Source organism: Saccopteryx bilineata, chromosome 10 (genome assembly GCF_036850765.1).
Source record: "Saccopteryx bilineata isolate mSacBil1 chromosome 10, mSacBil1_pri_phased_curated, whole genome shotgun sequence".
Taxonomy (NCBI): Eukaryota; Metazoa; Chordata; class Mammalia; order Chiroptera; family Emballonuridae; genus Saccopteryx; species Saccopteryx bilineata.
In genome coordinates, this window is record NC_089499.1 from 8,420,514 (window position 1) to 8,444,031 (window position 23,518).

Genomic DNA, 23,518 nt, shown 5'->3' on the forward strand with positions numbered 1-23,518 from the left:
ATTGTGTCAACAATTATAAATGTCAACAAATAGAAAGAGTTCTATATAGAAAATAGTCCTACCCTGGCTGGATAGATCGGTTGGTTAGAGCAGTGGTAGTCAACCTGGTCCCAACCACCCACTAGTGGGCGTTCCAGCTTTCATGGTGGGCGGTAGCAGAGCAACCAAAGTATAAATAAAAAGATAGATTTAACTATAGTAAGTTGTTTTATAAAGATTTATTCTGCCAAACTTAGCGAAAATCTGACATAAAATACTTGGTAAGTAATTATTATTACATGCTTTAACTTGCAGTAACTCTGCTTTATAAATTTTATAAAGTTACTTCCCTACTTTATAAATCACCATTACTGTGGAACTGGTCGGTGGTTAGAAAATTTTACTACTAACAGAGATATAAAAGTGGGCGGTAGGTATAAAAAGGTTGACTACCCCTGGGTTAGAGCGTGTCCTAATATGCAAAGGTTGTGGGTTTTGTGGGTTCGATCTGTGGTCAGGGCACAAACAGGAACAGATAGATAGATGTTTCTGTCTCTCTCTCATCCTTTCTCTCTAACATCAATCAATCAATTCTTTTAAAAATCTAAAAAAGAAAAGAAAAACAGTCCTTTCAAAATCAGACCATTTTGTAATTAGAGTTATTGTGAATATATATATGTATATATACAGACAAAACTGTTGTCCTCTTTAGGGCACAGGATATATGAAGAGTGTTGCTATGAGGGTGGGGGAGGGGTGGTGTGGACTGGGATGGGGGTGCTCCATTCCTGAGGATCAACTAATTGTCAAATTGTTACAATGTTGGGTATCAACAAAGCATGTTTTCCCAGTTAGTCAAATCTCTGTGAGAACCTAAACTCATATACGTTATAGGAAATAAAAAGGGGAAAAAAAAGTAAGGATAAAATTAAGACCTTCCGACCTTCCACATCTGTTGCTTCAAACACTGAAAAAAATATTTTTTACCCCCTGGGTCACCTGGCTTTCTTATCCTGCTTTTTGTGCGGGTCCTAGCTTCCAGTGCTGGGACACAGACCCTTTCCCTTTTCTGGCCTGTTTTATGCAACACACTTTAGGATTTCCAATGTCAAAAGGCCCCCGCCAACCTGCCCGGGAGGTGCAGATAATCCCGGGTTATAGGCTCACGTTGGCCGGCTTGTCATTTGCGCTGTGCCAAACCCTCCCCTACGAGGTCTGTTTTGTCTCATGCCCGGCTGAGTCACATAGAATAGATAGATAGTTTATCAGCACATGTCCCGCAGATCATGTTTTCGGCTTACAAATATAGCCCGTTAGCGCACCGGCAGAGGCTCGGGCAGTTGGAGCGCTTCCGGCTCCAGCGTGTGGCGCGGCGGGCAGGGGCTCAGGCTGCAGCGCAGTCACGGGTAGGTGGCCGTCGTGGCGGGGGCGCGGGGGCGCGGGCGAGCGGCTGCTCCTGAAACCCGGGGCATTGCGGGCACCGGGAGGGTGGCCTTGTGTATGGCACCCGCTGGAAGGACCGGGGCGGTTCTCTCCTTGTTTACGGCAAGACCCGGGCGAACATCCCCAACCTGACGTGCAGGGCTGAGGATTACGCAGTAATCTGCGTTTTGGGGCAAGGGCTGGGACTGAATGCGGGCTGGGAAGAGAGAGACCGGGCTGCTGCTGTGGCAGGGTCCTCAGGACTCCTGCTCCTTGTGTCGTGGATACTCCCAGCACACTGCCCGGGTGCCCAAGGCTGAGCTGCAAACTTTGTGGTCCCAAATGCTGTCCAGGGGAGATAAATCAACTTTGTTTGTATCTTCTTCAGTGTCCTGAAGGGAATGATTGACATCTGACCGGGACGTCTTTCCTCCCAGAGACTGTCTCCGGCTCTGGCCGGGGTGAGGGTCAAAAAGTGACCGGACACCCAGAGGAGAACTGCTGGCCCTGTAAGCAGCTCAGCTGTGCTGGCGGCTCTCCCGCTGGACGGGATCCTCCCCCGTAACTCAGGGTCTGGGGCGTTCTCCAAACACCCTCCGCTAGCTATGCCCAGAGAGAAAAATCCTCCCATACTAATGTAGCTCTCCTTTTCATCTTATATTTAATTGGCAGCAGTGTCTGCCTTAATTGTTTTGATTTTTTTTTTAATACCTGACATATTTGGAGCTTCCTTAAGTGCCTGGTACAGTTTTAATTAAGCACTTGACACAATTATTCCACGTGATCTTCTCAGCAATCCTGTGAGCTCGGAGCTGGTTACACCTTGTTTACATGAGAACCCCAGTGGTTCAGAGAGGTTAGGTAACCGTCTCAGGGACACGCAGCTGTAAGTGAGAGCCAGGACTCCCCCGGCAGGCCCTCTCCGACTGTCCTCTTAGTCCCGCCTGTAGCTTCTGCCACCCTCCCCCCTATTTCTAGTTGAACAAATTATCATAAAAATAATGGGTGTTCCCAGGGAAACCTTAATCATGAGATATAAAGTGTAATTTAATTCTGAAGTTAGTTGAAATATGGTGCCTATACCCACCTCACTTGAATAGTTAACCCCTATTTACACTACCATTGTTTCTATCAGAAAACTCACTCTACCTTCTAACTCTGGGATCCAGGTAGTGGCCTTATGTGAGGACAAACGAAATTTGTTGTGCCACTAAAGCCCCTTGCCTGCCATAGGGTCCACACTGTTCCTTGGTGTCATCAGAAATTCCCATTGGTTACTGTCATTCCTCTGGGTCCAGCGAGGCCAATGACAGGCATCTCCTTCATGTGGGACATGCCCCTGGAGGAAGGCTGTAGGTGACCTGGAGCTGGTCTGCCCGAGGGACAGGACGGGAGGAGGGGAGCCAGGTCTCTCCCCATGGCTGGTTCAGGTGACCCCCCTGACACGGCTTCCGGCCACTGTCCCCGCTTCCCGCTCGCTCGCTGCGGACTCTCTCCAGACCTCGAACGGGAGCGCCAGGGAGGGCCCGGAGCCTGGATTGTGGACTCGGTTGGGTCTCCTCCCAGACTCCCTTGATCCTTCCCACCTTATGTTCTCTCAGATGTCAGCTCTGTCCCCATCCCTGGTCACCTCAGTCCAGTTTATCATTTGACAAAAAGGGAGAGAGGACAAGGTGAATCAGAAAGGCTCGCCTCCTGCCTGGAACCCTGGCAAATGACTTCTGAGTGGAGACGGGAGTTCTGGTGCCAGGGGACACGTGATTCTGACATACCTGGGTTGGGGATGGAGCATGGAAAATTATTTCTCCTCAGTTACGGTCTCTGCAGGGCCACCCCTTACCACACACAATTGAAGATATCCCTTCTCCCCCAGGTCCCACAGCAGCTCCGGCAGCCTCTGGTGTTGAATCCACACGCTGCTGCTGCATTGAAATGTATCGCTTTCAGCATCTCTTCTCCCCTCTAGATCCAGGACTCAAATGCATCTTTCTGCATTTAGTGAGTGCCCAGCAATGTCAGGTGTTTAGGGTTCCCGGAAACAAAGAACAGAAATACGCACCGAGTGAGATGGCTCAGTCCACAGGGTTCCTGTGTTGAGGTTCAGAAGCAGGAGCTGGGCATCTGTAGCCCTCCAGCTGTTGTCACTGGGTAACTGCTCAGTGTCAGGGGCCCGGGGGGCCTGATTGGTGGTGGCCAGGCTCAGAGCCCAAATCTGGGGCCTCCCACATGGTTGCTCATGTCTGTAAAGCGTGGTTCTTCTCATCTTGGTCCGTGGACAGATAAAGTGTAATTAAACAAAAGATTAAATAATTCAACTTGTGTTACGTGCTGTGAAGAAAATAAGCAAGAGCCCAAGAGAGAAATCAACAGGCAGATCTACCTCACGTGAAGGGGTGGGAAGGCCACAGGAATGGGAGACAGAGTCTAGGCAGAGGGAGACTGTGAGCAGTCTGAGGGGGGGAGAGCAGGAGGGGGCCGAACACTGAGGAGAGAGCAGTCCAGGTGAGTGGGAGGGGCTGGCCCAGGGCACATCATGCCAGGGGCTTGCTGGGCCCTGTGAGGCGCTGGGGTCCCCCTCATTCCAAAGGGAAGTCTCTGGAGGACTTGAGCAGGTGGCAGCATGATCTAGTTCTCCTTGGAAAATGACTGTCACTCTCATGTGGCACATGGATTGGAAGTGTTGGAAGTGGGTGAGTGGGAAGTCAGGAAGCTAGCTGTGATTTTTGCACAACTGAGGCCAGATGTGACACTAATTGGTGGTAAGAATCGCATGCCCTCTGAGACTTAGGTGAGGGGTCCCCAAACTTTTTACACAGGGGGCCAGTTCACTGTCCCTCAGACCATTGGAGGGCCAGACTATAAAAAAAACTATGAACAAATCCCTATGCACACTGCACATATCTTATTTTAAAGTAAAAAAACAAAACGGGAACAAATACAATATTTAAAATAAAGAACAAGTAAATTTAAATCAACAAAATGACCAGTATTTCAATGGGAACTATAGGCCTGCTTTTGGCTAATGAGATGGTCAATGTCCAATTCCATATTTGTCACTGCTAGCCGTAACAAGTGATATGACGCGCTTCTGGAGCATGCGTGTGTCTCGCGTCACTGGAAGTAGTACTGTACGTGAGCGACGCTGCACTTTGCACCCGCATCCTATGCTCCTCTCACTGACCATCAGTGAAAGAGGTGCCCCTTCTGGAAGTGCGGTGGGGGCCGAATAAATGGCCTCAGGGGGCCGTAGTTTGGGGACCCTTGACTTAGGTGATGAATTGGAAGTGTGCATGAGAGAATGTGTGTGTGCATGTCCGCCTAGGGGTGAGCAGAGTGAGCAAACAGAAGGCATAAAGGAGGGACCTCCAGATAAATGTGGAGTCATTCCTTAGATGGGAATTAAGGCAATTAGGGATGGGTTGATTCTAAAAGGAATTATGTTTCCTTGCAATACATGTAAGACATTCCAAGTACATGTGTCAAAAGAAGCAGCTGGATATATAGACACCAGATGTCGCTATAAAATACGGCTGATTTTTATAAGTGCCTCCTACCTTACTGTCCACCCTGTTATTTATTGCTATGAAACAAAATCACCCCAACACTTAACAGCTTAAAACAACAAACATGTATTATCTCACAGTTTCTGAGGGCCAGGGACCTGGAATGGTTTAGCTGAGTGGTTCTGGCTCGGGGTCTGTCCTGGAGTTGCCATCAAGATCAAGATACTGGCCAGGGTTACAGTCAGCTGAAGTCATCTCCACTGGGGCTGGACGATCTGCTTTTAAGACAACCCCACAAGGTTGTTTATGAACTTCTGGGCTCCTCCAGAAGCTGCATGGGTGGATCTGATCCTAACCAGCCAAAATCTGTTAGAACCAAGCATCAAGATAGACTATCACCCCATCGCAGATCAGCACATGGACCAGCGCTGCAAAGTCAAGACTGCTCTGATGGGAGAATCACAGCCCACAGAAGGCAGGTTGGAATGTAAGGTCTAAACCCAACCAAGTTGATTACCTTCTGTGTCAGTTCTCAGCGGAGCACCTCCTCCCTCTGAATGTGCCCTTCAATGTATGTACTCTGTGAAACACAGTGGAACTCTTTCAAGTGTTTGTCCTTGCAAATACTAAAATTCCTCAGTAGACAGTATGGGAGGAGGAGGAGGCTTCCTGCCTTTTCCAGTGTGGGCTGGTCATCAGCAGTGTGGGACACCTATGGGAGTCTGCCCCAGCCGTGTGCCCAGAACATGGTCCCTTCTCAACCTGGCAGCCTTGGCTAGGAGTAGCCTTTCTGCAGCTCTTTCAACCCAGAAAACAGGAGAGCCCTCCTGTAGCCCATGTGCTCAGAGATCCTCCTGCCCCTGCTTATACCTGGACTTTCTCTGCACCCACGTGGCCTTCACACAGCTTCTTGTGGTCTCACGGGTTACATTCCCAGCTGCCACTCCTTCTGCAAGTCCCTGTGTGGTCCATGCTCTGAAGGCCTCCCGTCCCTGCTTGCACCTGGACTCTCACTACCTATGCCCCGGATGCTGGTCAGCTGGTCTTCTAGCTGCACTCTGGTGGGGGCTCGGGGGCTGGTAATCATTCAGCAAGCCCGAGCAGCCGGGCCAGATCCAGGACTTCTCTGCTGTTCCGGTGGGGAAAACCACAACTTCCAGAACGCTGTCTGAACCCCTTTCTTGAATACCCTCCCTCTGCTCTGGGATAGGAGAGCAAAGACAGAAAGTCTCAGCAAAGAAACAGAACATAGAAAGAACCAAATGAAATAGACAAGAATTGAAATAGGCTTATAAACATAATGGAGGCAATCGAGGGAAGAGTGAGAGACTTGAAGAGAGATTGCTGGATATTACTGATCTGAAAAAAAGAGAGGGAGAGAGACTTACCAATAACAAACAGGGCCTCAAGAATCTATGGAACTATATCCAAAGGCCTAATATTTGTGTTATCAGAGTCCCCAAGTGGGGGGTAAGAGTACAAAAATGTTGAAGAAACAATGGCTGAACATCCCCAATTTATTCACGTTTCATTTTGAAGTTCATGATAAAACTATTTTTTTTTCTGTGTGTGGACGAAGCTGACATATTATATGTATATATTTTTAAACAGGTAATTTCATGATCCCAAAATGGGACATAAAGTGGTCGTATTCGACATTGCTGTCGTCAGAGCCTTATGGGAAACTCGCGTCAAGAAGCACAAAGTGCGGCAGCAGAAGGAGGCAGAGAGACTCGAGAAAAGCGCACTGGAAAAGTATGTTTTCTGTACTTGCTCGTAGCTCCTTTAGTGAGTAGGGATCCTGGATAGACTCCGGTTTTGCTGTGCAGGGGGGCTATCTTCCAGGACTTCTCACTGTCAGTGACACCTGCTTATTGAACTTCAGAACCTTCACGCTGTTGCCCAGAATGAACGTTCAATCCCCGTAAAGTAGCACCCAGAGCTGTCAGGACCCACGTGCATCCCAGGCACTGTGCTGGGCACGGGGAAGACAGCGACGACACACCGAAGTCCTCTACGGCCCACGGTGGCTCACGAGGCTGTCGGAAGCTCTCCACGTCTGTGCGGCCAGGTGATGGCTGCCCTCCGTCCTGCTCTCTGTCCCGCACTTCAGCTCTCTCACCCACGAGCTGAATGCTAGATAAGAGTCATTGCACTGATGCTATTTTTACTTGATGGCAATGATGTAATTTGCAAGCTTACTACTATTAGGTAAGCTCATGTAATATGAGCAAAAGAGCTGTTATGTCGATGAAAAGCTAAATTGAGTGTTTTGGAAAAACTGCATTTGTGATAAACATGACTCACACAATTGAATTAACACTGCACAAGGCTGATGAAAATATGACAGGCCAGGAAGGTTGCACATCCAGGTGGCTCTGCGTGTCTGTCATTTTTATTCCCTGTGAAGAAACCCAGACTGGAACTCTTGCGTGATGCATTACGGGCGTGGTTTATCTGGGAAAGGCAGAACGGGATTCTGATGGGCACACCCATTCTCAAGGGAAGTCAATGGCCCTATCAGGTTTGCGAAGTGTGATGTATTTTTATGCTTTAAGTTAAAAACAAAATATGTAAAATGTGATTCTCTCTTTAAAAGTTTTTATTTTCCCATTGAGAGAGAGAGAGAGAGAGAGAGAGAGAAGTGGGGGAGGAGCAGGAAGCATGAACTCCCACATGTGCCTGACCAGGCAAGCCCAGGGTTTTGAACTGGTAACCTCCACGTTCCAAGTCGGTGCTTTATTCATTGTGCCACCACAGGTCAGGCCTTTTTAAAGATTTTTCTATTTATTTATTTTTTAGAGAGGAGAGAGGAAAGAGAGAGGGAGGGGGGGAGAGAGAGAGACAGAGAGAAGGGGTTTCTATCTTTTTAAAGTTGCTTATTTATTTATTTATTTTAGTGAGGGGAGAGAAGGAGAGAAAAGGTGGAGGGAGGGAGCAGGAAGCATCAACTCCCATATGTTCCTGACTTTGAACTGGGGACCTCAGCATTCCAGGTCGACCCTTTATCCAGTAAGCCACCACAGGTGGTAGTAATTCAGAACGCTGAGGTTTTAAAGATTCCTCTATATCTCCAGGCAGAAGAAACTAGACAAGGGGGCCAGGAGAAAGCGGAGAGGCAGGGAGATCGCCGGGAACGCGGAGGACTGCGCCTGCGCCCGCGCCCAGGTGGCCCTCTCTGGGCAGGTAAGGGCGATGTCGCGGAATAACAGCGGCCTCTGTCGGGCGTTTCAGGATAAAGGAAGAATGGAACTTCGTGGCGGAGTGCCGGAGGAAGGGCGTCCCCCAGGAGGTGTACTGCAAGAATGGCTTCGTAGACACCAGCATGAGGCTTCTGGAAAAGATCGAGAAGAACTCTCTCATAAGGCAGAGTTCACCCTCCAAGGGCAGAGACAAAGCGAGCAACCCGTTTGTGTTTGAGCTGTCGGGGGAGCACTGGAAGGTGAGTCGCTGTGTTCCTGGACCTGCAGCCAGTGGAGGCTCAGGGTGGCGCTGCAGGCCGACCTCAAGGCCTTGGCCTTGGCGGGGTGAGTGCTCCTGGTTCAGAGAGGTTCTGCTCTGCACCGGGTTCTCGCTGCTCCTCCTGCAGAAAGACAGTGTCGTTCTGGAAGGAGGAGGGGGTGGGGGTCCACTTGGATCCTTTCAGGCTGGGAGCAGCGAGGAGGATCCAGGGGACCTCCCAGGAGCGCCTAGCCTTTAAATAAATGCTTTCTTCTTTCAAATGCGATTGAATAATACTCACTCTGCCTATCTTAGGGGGCCCATGTGAAGTCATATTTAGGGTGAAAATATATTTGTAATTTTGTAAGTTAAAATCTTAACCTGCAGATCCAATGGCAATGATCATGAAGCACATTACAAGTGCCAAGCAGAGGGGTCACTGTGGACTTTCTGACTGCCATCTCTACCCCACTGACAGCTCCCCCCCCCCACCTGCCACACTTTACTGATGGCGCCCTGTGGTCAGGGGACACACATGCTGTCTTTTTCTTTGTTCCATCCCCTCAGTGCTGGCTCACCTTGTTTGCAGAGGGAGCACTTGGTGAACTGAATTTCTTCAACCAGACAAATAGCCACCCTCAAATCTCAACGCTCTCCTCAATACCATTATGGTGTTGTCCCCGAACACCCACCCGAGTGAGGGAAGGCTGTGGAGCCCCATGCGTCTTCTTCTCTGTCACTTCAGAGGTGCAGGCCCAGGGAGGTGGCTCTCCCAGACACCTGTGGAGCCCGGCCTGGAATCCTCACCGTGTCTCTGGTGCTCTTTCCTTCCTGTTTATCAAGTATTTTAAAAAGCAACTGCACAGGAAGGGACGTGCAGCCCAAATTTAACAATCTAATGCGTGGACAGATTTTACTTTCAGATTTTATTTTATGTTAAAGTTGGCATTCTGTAGATAAAGAAGACATGCTGTGGCATGGGTGTGAGCCGGGTTGTCTGTGCTGACGGGGGTCTTTGATTCGGATAGTATCATGAATTCATGGGCGGATCTCTTATTGTGAGATTAGTGGTAACTGCAGTGTCTCAGCTTCCTTTTTGAAGTGGCCGGAGAGCTGGCAGTTACCCTAGCGCGCACGTGAGTTCTCTGGGTCCTGGCTTTTTAAATAAGTGCAGGGTTTTCCTTGGCTTTGTGTTACTCAACTTGGGCACACATTTAGGACCTAGTGCCAACTGCTGTCATTCATCTGTTCCAGGAGCTCCCAGAGTCGTTGAAGGAGCAGACGCACTTGAAAGAATGGCACATAAACAACACCCTGATTCAAACCATTCCCACTTTTATCCAGCTGTTTCAAGCGATGAGAATTCTGGATCTGCCGAAAAACCAAATCTCCCATCTTCCGGCTGAAATTGGTATGTCTCTGAGCAGAGTCTCAGGCCTCTGGTAAGCAGGCAGCTGGCGGGGGAGGGGGGGAGATGATGCTGTGCAAAAACGTCTGCCCGCCCACCCCAGGAACAGGAAGTAGCCTAGACCATTTCCTGTGTTCCCAGAGCTGCTTGTCCACAGTGTCCCCCTTGGGCGGCGATGCCAAGATCTCACCTGTGTAACTCAGCACATACAGACGTTTGCAAATGCTCAGAAACCAGAAGTCTCATGGGTGAGCAACTCAGTGTTTAGAAACTTTTTATTTCCTTTCAGTTGTAGAAATACAAACATGCAATGATACCTTTAATGGAAACATGAAATGCAACATATTGTTCCCATAAATTAGTCCATTGATAAGTTTAGTTTAGCTTCTGCCATTTGAAAAAGATTTTTAAATTTATTGATTTTAGAGAGAAAGAGAAAGAAACATTGATTTGTTGTTATTTATGCATTCATTGGTTGATTCTTGCATGTGCTCTGACTGGGAACTGAACCCGTGACCTTGGCATATCACGATGACACTCTAACCAACTGAGCTACTTGGCCAGGGCTATTATGTCATTCTGATCAAAATTTTATACTTCGTTTTGTTGTTGAAGGCTACAGTGGTGGTTACTGTTTCTCTTTCTCTGTGGAAGTAAACAATAATTTGATTTCCCAATTTAAAAAATTAGGTTAAAAAATGTTCAAGTGCTCAATGCCTTAGAACATGCATGACATGATGTTTGGAATATTGCTCTTGAGCCGGTTTCTGGTTTGGGAGCTGGTTGTGTCTGCATTCAATCAAGACAGACTTGGCATGCAGTGTTTCTTCATCAATCCAGTTGCTTGTTATCCTGAGTGTGTTCACTTCCTGCCTGTGAAAGGGATTTTCTATTTAAAAGCATATTCTTAATGAAGCATGATACATCATAATTCAATCAATGTAACTGTGAAGCCCAAGATAAAAGAATTCCATGCAGTCTATAAACAATATGCTTATTTGAGTCATTCACTGCGTACATAAAGTTTTGTGTGTATTTTGGTACCTAGCTCATGTCTCAGTAGAGCCCACCAACATGCCATGGCTGGTCACTGTGCTTCCTGGAGCTGTTACTGCTCTCCAAAGCCATCGCCTGTTATTGCATTCCTTATGTCATTCCAGAGGGGTTTGCGCTCTGGGACGCTGGGCCTGACCCAAGCTTCATGGCCGACAGACCCCCCACCCCACACTCACCTTGCCTCTACTTTCACAAAGGGTTAAACAGGTAAAGAGAAGGAGGAGGGGAAGCTCTAATCAAGGACCAAAATGCTCAGGATAAAAGATGAGCAGACATTTAATAAAAAGTGCTGGCCCTGCTGGTTGGCTCAGTGGTAGAGCGTTGGCCTGGCGTGCAGGAGTCCCGGGTTCGATTCTCGGCCAGGGCACACAGGAGAAGCACCCATCTGCTTCTCCACCCCTCCCTCTCTCCTTCCTTTCTGTCTCTCTCTTCCCCTCCCGCAACCGAGGCTCCATTGGAGCAAAGTTGGCCCGGGCCCTGAGGATGGCTCTGTGGCCTCTGCCTCAGGCACTAGAATGGCCCTGGTTGCAACAGAGTGACGCCCCAGATGGGCAGAGCATTGCCCCCTGGTGGGCGTGCCGGGTGGATCCCGGTCGGGCGCATGCGGGAGTCTGTCGGACTACTTCCCTGTTTCCAACTTCAGAAAAATACAAACAAAAAAAAAAGGTGCTTAAAATAACGACATCGAAATTACATTTATACAAAGGTTTTACATTGTGTTTTACTTTCTGTTCTTAAAAAACCTTAAAGGAGCCCTGGCCGGTTGGCTCAGCGGTAGAGCGTCGGCCTAGCGTGCGGAGGACCTGGGTTCGATTCCTGGCCAGGGCACACAGGAGAAGCGCCCATTTGCTTCTCCACCCCTCCGCCACGCTTTCCTCTCTGTCTCTCTCTTCCCCTCCCGCAGCCAAGGCTCCATTGGAGCAAAGATGGCCCGGGCGCTGGGGATGGCTCTGTGGCCTCTGCCCCAGGCGCTGGAGTGGCTCTGGTCGCAACATGGCGACGCCCAGGATGGGCAGAGCATCGCCCCCTGGTGGGCAGAGCGTCGCCCCCGGTGGGCGTGCCGGGTGGATCCCGGTCGGGCGCATGCGGGAGTCTGTCTGACTGTCTCTCCCTGTTTCCAGCCTCAGAAAAATGAAAACAAAACAAAACAAAACAAAAAAAAAACCTTAAAGGACCAACCCTGTGATGTTCATTTTTTTCCCCTGGTGACAGGCTGTTTGAAGAACCTGAGAGAACTCAATGTGAGTTTCAACCAGCTGAAGAGCATCCCTCTGGAACTGGGAGAGTGTGAAAATCTAGAGAGGCTGGACTGCTCCGGAAATCTAGAATTAACTGAGCTCCCCTTTGAAGTAAGAAAGGAAACATTTTTGCACTATGATTTATTTTTATTTGGTTTCTGACATGCAGTGGTCTATAATATGGGGAAGATTTCCATCACCCTCTACCAGCTATTATAAGGTCTTTAAAATGTTCTCACGCTAGGCCAGGACCTGATTTAAGTTCAGAAATGCCATCAAAGGAAAACGAAGCCAAATAATCCTGTTCTTATGCAAGATATTTTTATTTAATGCCTGTTTAACATATGATCCCTGTTGGCTGTCATGCAGAACCCAGTGTGTTTATCCACAATGGTGAAATGAAGTAGAAGCAGTTGGAAATAAATACAAGGGGTAAAAAAAAAAGAAAAAGAAAAAAGAAAAGAAAAAAAAAGATTTATATTCTCAACAAAAATTGTAGGTAACTAACACAGTCCTACGGATAGGATTTAAGAAGTCCATTAATTAAAAAGGCCCTGGCCGGTTGGTTCAGTGGTAGAGCGTCGGCCTGGTGTGCCGGAGTCCCAGGTTCGACTCCCAGCCAGGGCACACAAGAGAAGCGCCCATCTGCTTCTTCACCCCTCCCCCTCTCCTTCCTCTCTGTCTCTCTCTTCCCCTCCCGCAGCCGAGGCTCCATTGGATTAAAGTTGGCCAGGGCGCTGGGGATGGCTCCTTGGCCTCTGCCCCAGGCACTAGAATGGCTCTGGTCGCGGCAGGGTGACGCCCCGGAGGGGCAGAGCATCGCCCCCTGGTAGGCAGAGCGTCGCCCCTGGTGGGCATGCCAGGTGGATCCTGGTTGGGCGCATGTGGGAGTCTGTCTGACTGCCTCCCTGTTTCCAACTTAAGAAAAATACTAAAATATATATATAATATAATATATATATTATATTATATATATATATATTAGTTTCTTTTGGTCTGTGTTCATTGGAGAAATGGTTTTAAATCATTTTCTGATAAAATGGAGCAGATTAACATGAATAGCTTTTATTGCTAAATAAAACTAAACACGCTTCTTGTGCTGAAGGGAGATAAAAAATCTCACAATCCTGCTGGTAATGAAAGGCTAAAAATGTATTGTGGATGAGGTTCTGACAAGGCCCTGGTCACTGATGATCGTCCTGGAAGGGGCATTAATCTCCTTTCCCGAAAACTTCCGTGTGGGAGGAAGTGGCTGCTTCTATGTCAGCATCCATCTTGCCCCAGGAAATGCCCAAAAGTGGTCCAGGTGAGGGGACACCACTGAGCATCATGATTCTCTGCACAGTGTTAGTCTCCAGCCCTCCCCAGTTTATTATTATTATTATTATTTTGTATTTTTCTGAAGCTGGAAAAGGGGAGAGACAGACAGACTCCCGCATGCGCCCGACTGGGATCCACCCGGCACGCCCACCAGGGGCAACGCTCTGCCCACCAGGGGGCGATGCTCTGCCCCTCCGGGGCGTTGCTCTGCCGCGACCAGAGCCACTCTAGCGCCTGGGGCAGAGGCCAAGGAGCCATCCCCAGCGCCCGGGCCATCTTTGCTCCAATGGAGCCTTGGCTGCGGGAGGGGAAGAGAGAGACAGAGAGGAAGGGGGGGGTGGAGAAGCAAATGGGCGCTTCTCCTATGTGCTCTGGCTGGGAATCGAACCCGGGTCCCCTGCACGCCAGGCCGACGCTCTACTGCTGAGCCAACCGGCCAGAGCCTGGCCCTCCCCAGTTTAGAGAATGGCTCAACCTGGCTCAGTCTTCTCTCAGATGTTTAGACTGGAAGCAAGCCAAGTCACCTCTGACCTTTCTTGCTCCCATGTGCCATATCCACTCGTAAGCCAGTTCCGCTGGGCAGCACCTCCAGAAGATGTTCAGTATCTGACCACTCCCTGCACCTTTCCACCAACACCCTCGGCCAAGCCCATGCTGTCTGTCATCTGAACTGGGACAACAGCCTCCTAGCAACCTTCTTGTACTCCACCCCCCTTTATTGAGATATAATTTACATACCATAAAATTCACCCACTATAACCCTGGGCTTGCCTGGTCAAGGCACATATGGGAGTTGATGCTTCCAGCTCCTCCCCCTCCTTCTCTCTCTCTGTCTCTCCTCTCTCTCTCCCTCTCCTCTCTCTAAAAAAAAAATAAAAATAAAAAAAATTCACCCACTATAAATGTACATTTCACCAACCCATTACCCCCTAAGAATTCCGTCTTGCCATTTACTATATAAAATTGCATCGCTTGTTTATGAAATCACCAACTCCTCAAAGGCAGCCACCGTGTGCTGTTTATCTTAGCAACCCAGGCAGGTTGCAGAGGTCCAAAATACAGACTGTTTTGCTCTCTCTTGCATATATCCATAGAAATGCCTTTGGGAAGAGACATCAATCAAAAAGTTATGAGTTGAACTTAATTCTCACTCTTACAAAAGTAACTACAATATTTTGTCGTTCCTTTCTAGTTAAGTAATTTGAAGCAAGTTACATTCGTAGATATCTCAGCCAACAAGTTTTCCAGTGTCCCGATCTGTGTCCTGAGGATGTCTAATTTGCAGTGGTTGGATATTAGCAACAATAGCCTGAATGACCTGCCACAAGATATAGACAGGTAGCTACTTGCATTCTGAAGGTGAGGTGTATGAATTAGTTACTAACATCTTAAACACCGTTAACATTTATAAACTTGCATAACACATGAATATTCTTGGAAATCAATGAATTTTCCAGAATTCATTGTGTCCAGGAAATTAGTTTGGTTCTTTATATAATAAAACAATTTCTAGTCTACATCATACATGTGCATATACAGGAGTAGGCAAAAGTAGTTTTACAGTTGTGAGTATGTGAAACAGTTTATTCTTTTTTTTTTTTTTTTTTTACAGAGACAGAGAGAGAGTCAGAGAGAGGGATAGACAGGGACAGACAGACAGGAACAGAGAGATGAGAAGCATCAATCATCAGTTTCTCGTTGCGACACCTTAGTTGTTCATTGACTGCTTTCTGATATGTGCCTTGACCGTGAGCCTTCAGCAGACCGAGTAACCCCTTGCTCAAGCCAGCGACCTTGGGTCCAAGCTAATGAGCTTTGCTTAAACCAGATGAGCCCGCTCTCAAGCTGGCAACCTCAGGGTCTTGAGCCTGGGTCCTCCACATCCCAGTTCGATGCTCTATCCACTGCACCACCGCCTGGTCAGGTGAAATAGTTTATTCTTATATTATTTATTAATTATTATATTATTTTCCATATGAATAACTGTAAATCTACTTTTACCTACCCTGTATATGTGCATTTGAACAAAACGTCTTTGTCTTGGTGAGCTTTAATTTACTTTGGTTCCCAATAGAATGGCATCGTTAACTTTTCTTTATTCCACAGAAGTAGAAAAGTAAAATTATTATATATAGAATAGAAACATATCAACTCTATGTTTAGAATATCAGTGAGGATAATTTTTATTAGTTTTTTTATTGATTTATTATATATAATCTTTCAAACAAAACTGGTATGCTTAGTAAGGTTTTCAAATTATATCCTGGTAGCTATTTCATGTTTAAAAATAATTATTACACTGAATTATGTAAGATTCATTCATTCATTCATTCATTCATTCATTCAATATTATTAGGATCCTGTATGGCAGGCCTGGAGAGCGGGCTGGGTTTAAAGTGGTAAAGGAAGACCCTGGCTGGTTGGCTCAGTGGTAGAGTGTCGACCTGGCATGTGAATGTCCCAGGTTTGATTCCTGGTCAGGGCACACAGGAGAAGCACCCATCTGTTTCTCCACTCCTCCATGCCCCTCTTTCTCTCTTCCTCTCCAGCAGCCCTGGCTCAATTGAAGAGAGTTGACCCTAGGTGCTGAGGATGGCTCCATGGCCTCTGCCTCAGGCGCTAAGAAGAGCTTGGTTGTTAAGCAATGGAGCAAAGCCCCAGATGGGCAAAGCATCACCCCTAGGGGGCTTGCTGGGTAGATCCCAGTTGGGCACATGTGGGAGTCTGTCTCTGCCTCCTGTCCTCTCACCGAATTAAAAATGAATGAATGAATGAATAAATAAATAAATAAATTGGTGAATGAAACGAAATCTCTGGCTTCCTGGAATCCAATCCAGAGCGTTCTTCCTAAAGTAGCATAAGTAAACTGTCAGGTTATCGGCACCAAAAGTGGCTTCCTCCCGTCTGCCATCTGTTTCTGTTTTCTACTCCTGGTACAGCTGATGTATTTAGAGGCTTTCTCAGGTTGTGAGCTCAAGGGGAATTGTTTTAGTTTGAAACACAAGAGAAACTTTGTAAAACATTTATGGGATTGCTCAAGATTTTGCAAATGAACGAAAGCAAAGAACCTGGAGAGAGGGCCACTAAGTTAGATAGAATACAACTGAAAATAGAGGGAAATGCTTTGGCAGCCTAACTGGCTGATTTCCTTTCCTCCCTGCAGGTTTCTTCCTGTTTTAAAGTTAGAAAATAGGACGGGAGGTGGATAACTGTGCTTTTAAGATATACGAAAGGAAACAATTGCCGAAATTTGTTTATTTTCATGCCAGCTCTAGTATGACTTCCTCCCATGCCCTGTTCATGCTTGGAACGAGGCAGACACTTGGAGGAATATATTGATTATTAAAAAAAAAAGTTTTCAATTACAGTTTGTATTCAACACTATTTTGTATTAGTTTCAGGTGTATAGCACAGTGGAAATAAATTCATACTGGAAGGATATATTGAATTTTTAGGCTCCAGCACCGCCTACTGCATAGTGTGTAATTTGCTTATGCTGCTGTTGTATCTGTGTCTTCTATTGGCAATTAAGCCAGTAAAAAAAAAAAAGTGTCACCTGCTATGACTTTATTTATTTAATTTTTGAAGTTAGTTTTTTTTTCTCATAAGGGTCACATATAACAGATAAACGGAGTCAGGATTTCCTGCTAGGCTTTCTTTGTCATTCACTCTGGCTTTCTTCACCATGAAGCTAAGTCCTTGGTTCTGATCCCTTTTCCTTCATAGGCTGGAAGAACTCCAGACGTTTCTCCTGTATAAGAACAAGCTGACCTACCTTCCTTACGCCCTGCTTAACCTGAAGAAGCTCACCTTGTTAGTCGTCAGCGGGGACCATCTGGTGGAGCTCCCAACCGCCCTTTGTGACTCGTCCACACCTTTAAAGTGAGTAGAGCTGAGATGCTAGCAGAGACTCGTTCAGACACAAGGTAAGGAGCACAGAGCGTCTGGAGCCGGGGCGCCTGTCTTAGGAACCGCATCAGCTGGTCCTTGTACTCCGAGACCCTGATCCTGGTTCATGGGAGTTCTGATACCTTTTGACAGGATTTTGAAGTTTTTGGACAGTGCCATGGAGAGGGCGAGCTCAGAGGACGTCTAGACAAGGCTGTGTGCTGTTTGAAGGCACAGCAGGGCGATGCCAGGGGCTCCCGGGCCTGTCACTCCCTTGCGGCTGATTCCATGGCATGTCCCCTTGGCTCCCTGCTCATGCATCCTGCCAGAATGTGGAGCTCTGGGGATCCCCGATCACCTCTGCCCTGAGACTATTTTGGCCCCTTTCCAGTAGCGTGAAGCCTCCCCAGGAACCTTCCCTTGAGGCCACTCCAGTGAGAGTCACTTCCTCACTGAGTCCAGAGACCCGTCTTCCCTGAACATCAGCTTCTTGTTCAAACCACCATCAAGGAGCTATTTCCCTGGGAATACCAGTTCTCTCGGTGGCCAATGCTCGTATCAGCATAATTTTTTAAAAAAGGTTTTTTTTTTAAAATTATTTTTATTTATTTATTCATTTTAAAGGGGGGGGAGAGAGAGAGAGAGAGAGAGAGAGAGAGAGAAGGAAGGGTGGAGCAGGAAGCTTCAACTCCCATATGTGCCTTGACTGGGCAAGCCCAGGGTTTTGAACTGGCGACCTCAGTATTCCAGGTTGACGCTTTTATCCACTGCGCCGCCACAGGTCAGGCAAAAAAAAAAAAAAGGTTCTATTTATTTATGTTTTTTAGAGAGAGGATAGAGAGAATGAAAAGTGGGGAGAGGAATGGGAAGCATCAACTTGTAGTAGTTACTTCTCGCATGTGCCTCGACCAGGCAAGCCCAGGGTTTCGAACCTGTGACATTAGCATTCCAGGTCGACACTTTATCCACTGTGCCACCACAGGTTGGTCTTTATTATGTTCTGGTTTCCACAGTAAAGGGCATAGCAAACAGAAAGAAAGAGGTTGATTATTGTAGAGGGAGAGACCAAATCCATTCCTGCATAAGCACAAGTTTAACAGGGGTTTAAGACGTCTTCTCTCCCTGACCCACACGACTCCTTCCACTGGGATGGGCTTCCCACTGTCCTTGGCTGGCTTAGAAACGCTGTCTGAGTAAGAGAGGCCCGCTGGTGAGAGGGGTAGCAGGAGCCACCGCTACAACCCCTTCCACATTTGGGCAACTGAGGCAGGCAGAGCTTATATCCAAGGGCAGGAGGGGAGCCTGTGGTCAGGGTAAAACTGTAACCTATGTGCAGGGAACTGAAGTCATTTCAAACAATATAACTGTAGGACTTGGAGATCTAAGAGAATCAGATGGGCATTCTGTGGCTATATATCAGTTCAACAGAAGGACTAGATATAAGTTTGCGTTAAAAAGGCAATAACGTACTGACTTCTTAGAAACAATCTATAGAAAAAGAATGGAAGAGACAATGGCAGTAACAGTAATAAAACTCAAATACAAAATATCTATGAAAACCCCCCCAGAAAAAATAGTTATCTTATATGAAGAGAGCTAAGAAGTGTTCCAAAAGAATATCAAAGAGGTCTTGAATATTTAGAAAGATAAACCATCTTTTCTGGATAAAAAGAAAAATAAAGATGTGATTTCTTCCAAAAATTATACTTAAGTATAATAAGATTTTAACCATCACTGCAGTGAGATTTCTTTCTTGTAACTTGAAAAATTGATTTGAAAGTATAACTGAAAAACAAAAAGCTAAAAGCAGCAACGATAATTTTGAAATACAGGAGTATTGCGACAAATTTTCAACTTTTCTGAATGTTTGAAAATTTTTATAACAAAATGTTCAAAAAGTAAAGGTATAGAACAGAAAAACTGGGAGGTGAGTAGCGGGTTGGGGAACTGAAGAGAGGGGAAGGAATGTCTCTATTTGATTGAGCAACACTGAAATATTTGCTGTTGATAAAAGATATTTTATATGGATTGAGTGAAAATAGTGACTGACCAATGGAAGAGATTGCGTCTGGGTCAGAGAGGAACAAAGGGCTAGGGCGAGCGACTATGCTTTAAATAAAAAGTGTCATTGCACTATGTACAGTGATTTACTTTGATAAAAAATTGAAGAAGGATAAAATATAGGAAGATTTTTTTTTTCAGAGGGGAGATAGGGAAGGACAATAACAATTCAATGAAAGAGATTGCAAAGGAAAAGTTGAAGGGGTCTGTCTACGTAGGAATAAAAACTTCTTTGCTTTCTCTATATTTAGACATTAAATACAATTAAAAGGAAAAGATTAACTGGAAACTGTATGTGGCTGAGTAGCTCTCCTTTCACCCTCAGGCTCTGAGTAGTCTCTGCCTTAAGACTGATTCCACAGTGGAGCTCTAACTGGTGATGCTCATTTTATGAGGTCAACTGTGACTCTTTCAAGAATAAGTAGGAACTTGGGATTTAGGACCACAAAGATTGACTTCCTCTAGGAGAAATTTTATAGTTAAAAATGTACAGGGGAGACTGACCAGGCGGCGGTGCAGTAGATAGAGTGTCGGACTGGGATGCAGAGGACCCAGGTTCGAGACCCCGAGGTCGCCAGCTTGAGTGTGGGCTCATCTGGTTTGAGCAAAAAGCTCACCAGCTTGGACCCAAGGTTGCTGGCTTGAGCAAGGGGTTACTCGGTCTGCTGAAGGCCCCGGTCAAGGCACATAAAAGAAAGCAATCAATGAACAACTAAGGTGTCGCAAGGAAAAACTGATGATTGATGCTTCTCATCTCTCCGTTCCTGTCTGTCTGTCCCTATCTATCCCTCTCTCTGACTCTCTGTCTGTCCCTGTAAAAAAAAATGTACAAGGGAAAAAATGATATTGTCTATATTTTCTTGAATAGATTTGTAAACCTTATGGACAATCCTATTGATAACACCCAGTGTCAAGATGGTGAAGAAATGATGGAAAGTGAACAAGATCGTCAACACTTTGACAAAGAATTTATGAAAGCCTATATTGAAGATCTTAAAGAAAGAGGTAGGTTGCTCATACTTAAACTATTTAAAAACGATTATACAGAATTCCATATACTCAGGCAACACATTTATTGATATAAGTCAAGTTGACAAAAAGTTAATTGGCTAGGGGCAGTTTACTTTGTAAATTATTTTTCTATGTATCAAAAATAAAAAAAGATACATTTCCTTAAAATATTTGATCTGTCTAGTGCACCTGAATGCTTGATACACCATCAACTATTTCACAGAGAAACATACACGTAAAACGTGAGGGTTGCATGACTAATTGTATGTGAGTTTTTAACTAAATGATGTGGATGAAAAGAGTATCCCAGTTAATGGGAAAATAAGATTCCATTTCAAAATTCATGTAAATTCAATGTCAGAAAGTCATCTCTTATTATAAACCAGGATACACCTACATCAAAATCATAGAAGGAAAAACACAATATGCAGAGTGATAAAATAACCCATTTAATTCTGGTTTCCCAGAAGGTGGGTGTAATGCAGATGAGCAGGGAGGTCACAGAACAGTTGGGCAGGATTTTTCCCAGGCTGTTTCCAAAGTGTTACAGAAGGCTTAGAGCCCCTTCCACCTGTCACAAGAATGCATAAGCAAATAAAGGCATAAATTAGTTGTCCTTTTAATGCCACCTCTTTTTGGGGCGTGGATGCCTAAGAGTGATCCCTTAATTTTTCAGTTCTCTTCTTTGGTGAGCTAGGTGTGAACCTGATGTGAAGCTGTGATGTATGTGGATTTAGGGAGGAGGTCGCCCTGGGTCCCAGGACTTTGAACACCTGTGGCCAGGTTCTCTCAGTCACCCTCAGAAAATATAATGTATGTGAATTTACTCCTCTCCGGCTAGTGGATGTCTGCAGACAGTTAATCAGATTCAGATATTCAGAGGTTTCATGACATTAGTAAAAAAAAAAAAAATACCATTTATTTAGCAAATGAAGTTTTTGTTCAACTAAATTAAGAACATTTCTATACAGTTACCTCTCATCTAATAACCCCTAATCTTAAATGCTGAAATATTATGAAATAAATTAGAAATTTATGACTCGGGCTGGTTGTCTCAATGGTAGATTGTTGGCCGGCTGTGGGAGTCCCAGGTTTGATTCCCAGTCAGGATAGGCAGGAGAAGTGACCATGCTTCTCCACCCCTCCCCCTTCTCTTTCTCTTTCTCTCTCTCCCCCCTTCCCGCAGCCATGACTTGATTGGTTCAAGTGAGTTGGCTCAGGTGCTGAGGATGGCTTCCTGGAGCCTCTGCCTCAAGCGCTAAAAATAGCATGGTTGTTGAGCAACCAGCAACAGCCCCAGATGGGCACAGCATCACCCCTGAGGGGGCTTGCTGGTGGATCCCAGTTGAGGTGCACATGGGAGTCTGTCTCTTTGTCCCCTCCCTCTCCTCTCACTAAAAAAAAAAAAAAAATTTATGTTAAATGTAAACCTGAAATAACAAAACCATTTATTTGTCAAAATTAATCTTTGGGTTGCATAATTTTCCTCTTGTGAAAACTTTATTGTTGTAGTTATTAATTTACTCATAATTATATTTCAGTGCTATTATGGAAAAAATACAGAAAGAATTAGAGAAAATAAGCATTAAGCTTCAGCTCTTTGTGGCCGGCAATAAAACAATTTGCTTTTAAAAATTAACTTTAGCGGTGATAAATTTTGAATGTATTCACTTATTTCTAAGTAATTATAATAATTATATCCCTGATGTATTCATATTATATTGAACCAAATAATATTGCCAATATTTAGCTGGTTGTAACCTACAAAAATGATGATTTTTTAATAGTTTGACCTACTTGTAGTTGGGCCTGTCTTTGAATATTTAAAACTTCTTTTTTCTTCATCATGCTGTCTTCCCTCTTTTTTCTCCTTCCTCATTAGACTAATGTCTGAGTTAGTCACAGAATCCCTGGCTAAACAGAAAAAAAGATTTAATGAGTCCACAGAGACCTCCAACCTTGTGTGATTCAAGAACAATGAGGAAGTGAAACCCCTCAGGCCTCAAATGTTAGTGAACATAAGACTCATTTGCGGGTCTCACCCCTGAGAGTTTTTGACTCGTCAGATCTGGGGTAGGGTCTGAGAATGTGTATTTATAACAAGTTCCCAGGTGATGTTGATGCCTTGGGTCCAAGAATCATTTGTACAGACCAGTGGTCCCCAACCCCCAGGCCGCGGACCGATACCGGTCCGTGGGCCATTTGGTACCGGTCAGCAGAGAAAGAATAAGTAATTTACATTATTTCCATTTTATTTATATTTAAGTCTGAATGATATTTTATTTAAAAAAAATGACCAGATTCCCTTTGTTACATCTGTCTAAGACTCACTCTTAACGCTTGTCTCAGTCACGTGATACATTTATCCGTCCCACCCTAAAGGCCGATCCGTGAAAATATTTTCTGACATTAAACCGGTCCGTGGCCCAGAAAAGGTTGGGGACCACTGGTATAGACCATCCTTGGACAAAATTCAGCTGTGAAGAGAGAAAGAGTAGTAAGCAATGGGAAGAACAAGATTGAGAAAAACTACACTTATTAGGGACCTACTTGGAATAGAAATAGTCCAAACTTCTTTTATAATCCATGTCCCCTTCCACCTGGTACCCACAGTCCCAAGTTCTCGACCATCTATTTCTATTTTGTCAACTTTTATTATTTTAGGGTCATGTGGTTTGCAGAATCCTGATGTAGCTGTGTGAGTTGGTTGGAAATATTGCAAAAGAATGAGAGTTAACAATTCTATCTTAGATATAAATACTTCTAGAATATGACTTCATTATGATGGCAGACAATGGTGTTAAATGTCCTTATCTCTATACTTAAAATATGAAGTGGCAATAATTTATGTATATAGGCATGTAGGTACACTTCATGATGAAATAGAGAATGGTTGAGTGTATGTTTTCCTTTTGTTGCAGAATCTGTTCCCAGCTATACCACCAAAGTATCTTTTAGCCTTCAGCTTTGATACTATCCATCAGAAGACAGCAGACTCTCCCTGTCCGTGGAGCCGTAAATCTTCATGGTGTGGGTCGTGTCATCTAGTGTAATGGCTTGTGCTTAAGCACGAAGGTTAGCAACCACAAAGTCTAGAAGTCATTTTGTTAGGAAAAATGATTTTCAAATTTCAAATATATGAATACTTCTCTCTGTGAACTGAAGAATTGATAAGTGGGTTTATATATAGT

General features: G+C 45.5%; 1 protein-coding gene across 1 annotated transcript; it reads left to right on the forward strand.

The window, feature by feature from the left end:
- Positions 1-1,297: 1,297 nt before the first annotated feature.
- On the forward strand, positions 1,298-23,491 carry LRRC2 (leucine rich repeat containing 2). The gene is made up of 9 exons (XM_066244590.1): positions 1,298-1,385; positions 6,516-6,659; positions 8,139-8,346; positions 9,600-9,756; positions 12,022-12,158; positions 14,560-14,705; positions 17,094-17,249; positions 20,185-20,321; positions 23,249-23,491. Exons 2-9 carry the CDS (start codon positions 6,535-6,537, stop codon positions 23,296-23,298), a joined length of 1,116 nt encoding a protein of 371 aa, XP_066100687.1. The 5' UTR covers positions 1,298-1,385; positions 6,516-6,534; the 3' UTR covers positions 23,299-23,491.
- The last annotated feature ends 27 nt before the right edge of the window (positions 23,492-23,518 follow it).